This window comes from Dendrobium catenatum, unplaced genomic scaffold, assembly GCF_001605985.2.
Source record: "Dendrobium catenatum unplaced genomic scaffold, ASM160598v2 fragScaff_scaffold_403, whole genome shotgun sequence".
Classification (NCBI taxonomy): Eukaryota; Viridiplantae; Streptophyta; class Magnoliopsida; order Asparagales; family Orchidaceae; genus Dendrobium; species Dendrobium catenatum.
This window is the reverse complement of record NW_021318865.1, coordinates 114,809-124,325: the sequence shown is the minus strand read 5'-3', so window position 1 is coordinate 124,325 and position 9,517 is coordinate 114,809. Positions and strand designations below refer to the sequence as shown.

The 9,517-nt window shown below is 34.8% G+C and overlaps 1 protein-coding gene across 6 annotated transcripts; it reads right to left on the bottom strand.

The window, feature by feature from the left end:
- Positions 1-2,276: 2,276 nt before the first annotated feature.
- Positions 2,277-9,436, bottom strand: LOC110097340. 6 transcript variants are annotated; one of them, XM_020823642.2, is made up of 8 exons: positions 9,309-9,425; positions 9,181-9,219; positions 8,791-9,102; positions 6,449-6,583; positions 6,332-6,374; positions 5,305-5,376; positions 5,023-5,137; positions 2,277-2,656 (listed from the first exon to the last, which is right to left on the bottom strand). In XM_020823642.2, the coding sequence occupies exons 3-8, from the start codon at positions 9,018-9,020 to the stop codon at positions 2,526-2,528; spliced, it is 726 nt and encodes a 241-aa protein (XP_020679301.1). In that variant the 5' UTR covers positions 9,021-9,102; positions 9,181-9,219; positions 9,309-9,425; the 3' UTR covers positions 2,277-2,525. The 6 variants fall into 6 exon arrangements, with proteins under 6 accessions (XP_020679301.1, XP_020679299.1, XP_020679300.1 ...); XM_020823640.2 differs by having other exon boundaries at positions 8,791-9,219; positions 9,309-9,436; XM_020823641.2 differs by lacking the exon at positions 9,181-9,219 and having other exon boundaries at positions 9,309-9,435.
- Between the last annotated feature and the right edge of the window lie 81 nt (positions 9,437-9,517).

Genomic DNA, 9,517 nt, shown 5'->3' with positions numbered 1-9,517 from the left:
AAATATTTAAAAAACTTCCCAAACGTCCATAAAAATTTAAAATTCCAAAAATACCAAAATTTAAAATATTTAAAATTAAAATGAATCATCAAACACTTAAAATAAAATATTCATCCACCCTCCGCAACAATTTATGGGGGTGGATAAATTAAAAACTACTTTAGCTCATAAAGAACTAATGTCTAGTCGAGAATATCACTATAATTCATTGTCAATCAGTCTCTTGCCAGTAGAACGTGGCACGTGTCCTCTTACCGGTGATTTTGCTGCCAAATGGCACAACACCGATGGTTTTGCTGCTAAATGGAACCGCATGTAAACGATTATGACTGAAACCCTCTAACCAGGTGATTTTGCCGCCAAATGGTACCATTAAATTATGATCATGGTCATATCCCGCATACTCCATACAAGCTTAAAATCATTGAGTAATGAATTAATATGAAGCTAAGGTTGATTCAAATTTATCCCTTGGACAAATATTCACCTCAGGTCTACAAGATTCCCTTTGACGACGCAACTAATGACCGCCGACAAGAATCCTTCTGTCGGGTTGGGTTGAAATCTCTGGGTAGCGTCTTATTTAAAACCCAATCTGTCATCTTAAAACTTGCCTCAGAACTTACTCGTTAAAACACTCTTCGACGACCCAAAAAAGAAGAAAGGGGTCTACAGAGAGGCCGCGACGTGAATTTTCATAGCCCACACCAGCTGATGCCATGACCAAATATTTATCAATTTCGAAGTTAAAATTTTGTTTGAATGGAGTCGGATGTTGCGTGGTTCAACACATTGTTGATCCTCAATCAAATGTAAAATCAGATCAAAGTGTAGATTGTTTGTTGTGGTACAATTTTACTTTACTGTTTTTAGTTCTTTTTCTATTAAGGCAACGAGACCAGCTGTCCCGACACCTGACGTAGCTCTACATCCGGACGCCAATAAAATGTCGCCACGTGCTCTTACTCTTTATCGCGCAGCTCGACGACCCAACCCGGAACGGAAACCCGGTATTGCTATGTTCGTGTATTGCTAGGTATTGCTCGGTATTGCTATGTATTGCTTGGCAATAATAAGAAATACCGCTCTGTTAAGACCAATACCGAACAATACCTAGCAATACCTAGCAAAACCGGGGTATTGCTAGGTATTAGTCTTGACATAGTAGTATTTCTCGTTACCGAGCAATACCGAGCAAAACATAGCAATACCCTGGTCTGTACAAATCAGCTAATACATAGCAATATTGGATTCCGGTCCGATTCGGGTTGTCAGGCCGCGCGGTAAAGAATAAGAGCACGTGGCGACATTTTATTTGCATCCGGATGTATAACTACGTCAAGTGTCCGGACCTAATAAAAATTCGTAGTTTTGTGGGTTCAGTTCACAGCAAAATTCTGGCTAGGCCATAGAAAGGGGTTTTCTCAGTATTTCTCTTTTTGCTCTCCATGTATTTGTCTTTTACTATAGTTGAATAAAGCTTCTGGAACTGGGCATCAATTGTTTTTGCCAAGTAATTCTTCCCTGTTGTTCTGTTCTTCATTTTTGCTTTAAGAATAAAGAAACGGTTTGTACAGCATCAAGAAGAGGTTCTAGTTGCTGTGTTTCTTTACACCACTTAATATATGAACAGCAAGATATTATACCACTAATATCACCTTTTTGTTACTTCAATTAGTTTCTATTACAGCTTTTTGTCTCTTTTTTTTCTTTTTCTTACAGAAGGTCTATTTATTGAAAATTATAACACTTATAAATTTATTTTTTCAGTAAATAACACATTTTTATAATCTATCAGCCATTTGTACATTCATGGTGGTGTGAGCCACGCAGTTTGCAAGGCTACAATAAGCATAATTGATGCGTTATTCTTGACTCAGGTAAGAATCATAATTAACTGCAAGTTGCAATTACAAACATGGAAGTGTAGAAGCCCACTAACTACAGGATTCGACTCCTATTAAGCAATGGCCACCTCACCTATGAGTGCTCACCCATTTGAAGAACATAGAATTATATCCAAAAACTTAAAAGAACCAAGTTTCTAGTAAAAGTAAAGCACTTTCATAGATAACTATTTGAGCATTGCAGGACTAGTAAATATCTTACCTCTAAACGTTCTTTCAGCATTAACAATACAGGGCTTTCGTGGGAAACTTACACCAATGGTGCAGCTGATGGATCGTTTAGTATTCAAGATTCTACTAGTGTATGACAGAAGAACAAATAGATGCCAACGTAGCATGAAAAAGTAAGAAGCTGGAGACAAGCAATTCTTCTACCTTAAGAAACTACTATTTTATTAAAAGAATAAGAAAGCCAGTGGCACAATCTTAATTGAAAGATGAAAACAAGTTGATCAATAACAAGTTTAACTAGTACAAGAATAATATGCTCTTGAACTTTTCCCAATAAGTAATCTACCAAGACATTTGTGCTATAGATTTTTCTATCAGCTGAAATTACAAAAAAAAAAAAAAAAAAGTGTTTTCCACTGTAAGGAATATCTATATATAATCCCAAAATTACACAGCAGTATTGTACCCAGGAGTTATATCAGTCTCTGTCCCCCGAGCATGTCTCCTTGAGCCCCACTCGTGACAACATTCCAAAGCCAGGCGAACCGCAGTCCCTAATCCTAACACAATAAGAACACCTGCAAAGTCGGTTCATTTTAGACCGTTTTTCATGAAGAAAAAAAATAGAAAAACATGTTCAATTCAAATCATAGATCTCGGACAATATCATTCAGTGCTGTAATAAAACCACCGGTACTGCTAATAATATAAATGAAGGTATTCTTACATGTGTTATATGGATCCACTAAGCTTTTGGTGGAATCCATAACTTCAACAGGAAAGTTGCAGTTTGGTCTTCCAAGTTTTGAAAAAACACAACTATCTTTTAGATTCTTCTAGCTCACGGTATCTTTGGCAAATTTACACCTTATTTATACAAGTTTCAAGAGGTAACTTACACAATATATTAAGGCTTCGTTTGGTTATTCGGTACTTTTGTAAAAGGTAGTTTTAAGAAACATTGGTTCAGATAAAGAGTTTTCTAACGGAGAAGCATAAACACCGGTATGGTGTCTTGCAAAGCAATTACAACCTAAAACTGGACCAAATACTAATAGATGCTGATGAGGGCGCTTGGAGATCGTTCTTGCCACTACCTCTCTCGTTCTACATCAGATGCACTCTGTTCTTCTCAACAAACATAAATAGTTAGATCGAATATGAGAAATATCACAATTGATTTGTCTCAACAAAATTGAAACCCATATAAACATCAACTCCCAACAATTGGAGGAATCCAATCCTAGAAGCTATTGGCGTTGATTGTTCCTAGAAATTTTCCAATTCGATCTTGTTTTGGAAGCATAAAGTCTGTTATAACCAGCATGTGTACCGCCGGTTCTTATTTGTAATCCTGCACCTGCATCAGAAGACCTCATGACTTGTTGTTTCGGGTGAATGAAGTGGGATTGCTTTGGAACATTAAGGAAATTTATCGGTCATTAAACATTGACCATTTAAAACAAATGAAAAGGTCCAAAATTTTATAATTCTTCAACCAATGGATATGGATTCATTATCTAAATCAAAGAAGACAAATTGGGTCCATTAACACTAATGAAGCCCAACAAAACGGTCTTAAAGATTCATTATTCTTAAAGTATTGACCCAAAAAAATGAACATGTAATTTCCAAATAGTCCTAAATTGTTTTGGGGATGTTTGGTCAAAACCATTTGAAGTGTACTGCATTTCTTTTACCTGCATTCCAACTTTTCGGTGTTTGATTTGAAGCAAACAAAATGCAAAAAAAAAATTGAGGAATTTAAAATAGCCAAAACCCTTTTTTCCCTGCATTTGAAAATTGTACAAATATCACATTGCAACTGCTCACGATTCTTGTCTAACATCACCCACCGCTGCTGCTGCTAACAACCCCCCTTCCCTTCTCTGGATGTTTGGTCAAAACCATTTGAAGTGTAATGCATTTCTTTTACCTAAATTCCAACTTTTTGGTGTTTGATTTGAAGCAAACAAAATGCAAAGAAAATTTTGAGGGATTTAAAATAGCCAAAACCCTTTTTCCCTGCATTTGAAAATTGTCCAAATCTCATATTGTAACTGCTCACGATTCTTGCCTAGCACCACCCACCGTTGTTGCGGCTAACAACCCCCTTTCCTTCTCTGGCATCCGTTGTCGTTCACCTGCCACCCCCACCAACTACCACCGCCATTCACCACATTTCAATACATTTGATTTGCATCCAAACAAATAATTCATATATAATGCATGCACTCCAATAATTTGTATTTTTAAAATGCATATATTTTAAGAACATTCAACCAAACAAACCCTTACATGAAAGCATTTCAATTTCTCATTTAGTGAAAGTAATTCAGTATTTCATATTCTAATGCAACTACTTCGATACTCATATTGTAATGACCATTAAAGAAGATATTAATAGAAAAGTTCAATCTTTTCTCTATATAATGGGTAATGTCATCCTATAAATAGGTTCAGAATATATTTTACGTTGCTCTGGATGTCAGATTCTTTAGATTGTAATTCCACAACAGTTCAAGAAGCCAAAATCTATAATTGAAGGTGCTTACTTATGCGCCATTCCATTTAGCAAACATTTAAGATTCCGGGAAAAAATTCAAAGAAAACAAATATTTTTTTTTTTGTTCCAGACGAAAATATTGCTTGAAAATTATAATTTTGTCCAAGGATCATGCCACCAAAGGTTTCTATGATAATCATTAAAAGAAATACCTAAGATAAGATAGATTGTTCAATTGTTGGAAACTCAACAGGTCAGATCATTAGCTACACTAAAAGATGGCTTTCTAGTGGCAAATTGATGAGTTGGTTGACAACTGTATCTTATTAATCAGCAGATCAGAGAGTAGATTCCAAATTCCCCTCATTCAATACATAGCTTTCTTTGAGAAGCACATGCCAAATGTAACGTTACTCTGAAAGGATAGAGAGAGCATACCAATTATAATGTTCACAGGAAGTGCAGAAACACCAAGCGAAACAGATACGAGCACATCAAGTAGAAGTCCCCCAATCAGGATAGCAAATGCAACCCAGAGAGGACTAAGACATCCCTGAAACAACACCAACTGCTATCAAAAGCAGATTAAAATGCCCTGGATAAATTGCAGTGGCAGTTAGGATATTGGCAGTGGAAAAGTTGTTGCATTAAAAATAATGGCAGATGAGAGTAATATTCTAACAATAATCCATTACGACTCAGCCACATAAACATATATACCCTTTCACGTCCTCGTCTTCCAATATTAGAACCTCCATATGCTGAGTCGACTCTCCATACCCAATATTTTGTCTGCTTCAATAAAAATAGGAAATACTAGAATAAATCTTCATTTATGATAGGTAAAGTCAGCCATCTGCTAGGAGACTCAATGATTCCAGTATTAAGATTCAAATTAGAATAGTATCATATGCTTCACATTGTTTGGCGTTTAACAAACGTACGTATTGATTTTGTCACATGATGGACTAATTTATCCACTAAAAGCATATCTAACTTTTTCAAATATATATTCTAGTGGTGTGTAAAATATTTAGGATTTTGGTCATATCAAAATTATGGTAAAATTATAAGGTCTTCGAGTTCAAAAAATATGTTTTTTTGGGGAGGGAGCTATTGATACTTCTTTGCAAATTAGATTTTATTTTAGGAAAATAAAAATTATGATTAAATAATTTTAGATATTCTCAGTCATCCTCCCTGGCATTTGATCAATATAACTTTGTAATTTGCATTGCATTATTGCATACTTCATTTACTGCCAACGCCGTCAACCTCATTATTCAAACTTCAAAGATGAGATGCAACAACATCTTCCATGCTCATTCGAAGCAATATTTTCATTATTGTAACCCATTTTGGAATATAATTTGATAAACAAAAAATTATACTGATTTAAACTTGAATATATAGATCACCTATTAAATAGAACTTAATATGAAAATCATTTAATACACAAGCCTTTGAGTCTTATTGACATGTTGATCCTATTTTAGACTGTACTAATAGAGTAGTAAAACAAATACTTATTAAACACTACTTCATACCTGTTTTGTATATTGCTAATTAAAATGCCTACAAGTAATGAATCAATCTACATAAGTAACGCAGCAATTGAACAACTAGATTTAATAACAAAAAACACAGATTAAATATGATGCATTTCAAGTGGCATCTATCAATATGCACATTTGATTCGTTCTTATAAAGGACACAAACAGCGCAAAATTTTTTTGACTATACTTACAGTTGGTTGTGAATCCAACAAAGGAACATTTACAGCCACTTGCCTGTATATGAAGGTTTCCAATATGAGAGCAGTAGAAAAGTTAGAAGAGCTTCGTATCAAGAGTAAACAACTTACTGGCATATCTCGCATTTATTTGAACCTCTAGTACGAAACCAAATTTCTATGCATGATCTGTGTGCTTTCGCTAGCTCACCTCGGCATCCACATCCCAAATCGATTAGAGGTTCTTCCGCTAGTTGTTGACAAACTCTTTTTGAATTTATATCATTATAAACAAAAAATGTTAGCAATTATGAAGTCGAAATTGGTGATTAAAGAGCATGAAGTTTGATGTCATTTGAGGAAGTCAACAATTTACAATGAAAAGTGATACACATTGTCTAGAGGTTAAGATGCAGGATATCTTAGGATCTGGTAGTTCCAAAGGCAAACATATTATGGGATATTTAAAATAAAACAAACATGAAAACTTAGGAATTCACAAACATTTAATTTAGACAACTATTCGCCCTTTTTTCTATATTTTAATTTCCTTCCTACCTGTATACTTGGATTTATTCAAAGATTATACAATCTGGATATTTTATTGCAGATTGATTTTTTATTGTCATGCAATTTTCATTGCTCTTGAATTTCTTTACTAATTTTCTATTTGAGCCATAATAGAATTATAATTGGAGCGAATTTTATGTTTTCTGAATTTTCATCAAAATAGATGATATTTTCCATAAATTAGAATTGCTTGGACTATGAATTTGGTCGGGTATGTCTGATTTTGTGCATCGAGAACTAAATTTGAATTAAAAAATCCAAGACCCAAAGATGTCCTGCATCAATATCCTTTATGTTTATCTCATTTCGGGGTGATATTGTGGTTATGTCGTAGGAGTAAATAGTTAGCTTTATGTAATTTTTTTTCATTTGTGTCATTCCTTATTTACAATGGATAATAAGATAAATATAGCCTCAATTATGCCAAGCTAAGCTTGTTCTTAATGAATATGTAGATGGCATAACAAAGCCTTGCATGGTGTTTTATCCATTAAAGATGTAAAATACAAGAGTTTATACCAATGTTTAAAATTGCGTATTCGGGTATTGAGGCGTTTTTTATTAGTGAGGCGAGGCGTAAGCCTCAAGGCATTTTGAGGCGTAAGCCTCAAGATCAAAAGATTGTGTAAACATAAAATGATAAATTTTTTATATACTAATGAGTGAATAATATAAAACATAAAAAAGCATACGATATTAAGTGAAATCAAAATATCCTAATAATAGTCATTTTATTAATCTGACTTGTGAACATATGAGATTGGTAAGTAGTGAGGTGCAGAGATCATTAGCATATCCCTACAGATGCCATTAGCCTTAATGTCATGTCTTTTTTCTATCAATAGATAGACATTCTTCTTACAGACTGAACAATTCATAAAATTTTTTAAAGAAAGAGAGAGTTGGCACTATAGTTAAAACAGGCACTTTCGACCTAAACAGGTTAGATCCATGAGACACTGAGTTCAGAATGTACTATAACATAAAAAGCATTTGCAATAATAGAAAGCTTTTTTGTTTCTTAATTTGCATTGAAATTCTTTTAACATTTACTGATGACCCGGAGAAGATCCTTTTAAAAGCCTGAGATCATGTGTTTTCAATTTTGAAACATAAAATTTTAGGTTCATATCGTTCTTTCTTAACAAGATAAACCATATAACATGTACCCTAAAGTAACAAATGTAGCTATATGTTATAGAAGAAATCACATATGACAATAGAAACAAAGTTTCTTCGGTTTCTGTACTAAACAACTAATAAACGCCACAAATGATTTTGAATTCAATTGCATAGGCACCTTTTAGTCAAGAATTAGTATTTACACATGCTTGTGTCAATCCATACTGTTAAAAATTTTAACTCCAAAAAGGCCAAAAAAAAAAGATTATATGGAATACACATTTCTTCAAGAACCAGAAAGATGCTTCCGGTTAGTCATTCATACACATGGAGTGATGCAGGAAAGCGTGCTCTTTAATAATCAAAGTTGAAAAGTATAATAATATAAAAAAGAAACTTCCTGATCGCCATTTCAAGCTAAAAAAGACTTCAGAAATCCATGAAAGATCAGGCTTTGAACCCTTTAAAATCGCTAACATTACTCAGAAAACATGAGCAATAATTCCTCGTGTCTTGTCTCACGAAATTGATAAGAAACATAAGCAATATGCATTTTAATTATCAACACTGTCCCCCAAAGTTCGTAAGAAAGCTGAGAGGAAAATTTCAAGAGGAAACTATGCGTATCAGCCAGAAAAAGGGACAGCTTGATCCAAATCGCCAAAATCCAACTGGCAAATAACATTTGTTCCGCATCCAAATACAGCAAAAGTCAACCGAGCAACTTCGATGATAAAGAAACTCTAGATTCCATTTTAATCAACTAAAACAAAAAATTTTACCTGCACTCCTCACACTCGCTGTCACTCCTGCACAAAAACCCCTTCTTGACTGAGGCGATCACACTGGCCTTATCCTGCCTTTCCGGAGAAGTTCCCTTCGACCCGTCGCCCTTCGCATTCGTTTCCTCCGACTTCGAGATCACAATGGTCAGCACAGGAGGAGGCTCGGCTGCCGCACAAACCTCAATTGCCCCTTGCTGCTCGTCGATCCCCTGACCGAATTGCTGCATTGATCTTTACACTCGTAAAGTTGCCACTGGCACAAACCACCAATAGTTGTTCTCCTCGCTTAAAAACCCTTTTCTTCAATTCCTTTCTCAAATAAGTCATGAACCATTACAAACAGTTGAAAAGGAGATTGTGTTAAAGCAGTCCAGGCTTATAGCTCACCTAATTGTGAAAGAAATTCAAGAAGCAAGAGAAAAGTACCTAGATTTTTTGAATAAACAATAGTCGGAAGTCAGAACGAATATAACCGTGATAGAAGATGATCGAAGCGGAAAAGGAAAGGAACCCACCTGGAAAGAAACCAGGAGCCCTCATCAGGGCAACCTCCAAATTGAAGAAATTGGGATTTCATTAATCTCTCGCTTGGATTGACCAAAATGTCGAGGTTGTAGAGTTGCAGATGTGAGTGGGAAAAAGTAAATTTTTAACGTCTGTACATAATTAATGTAAATTGATATATGTGGATAGTGGATACTAAAAAAGTTTGAATTAGCACGGA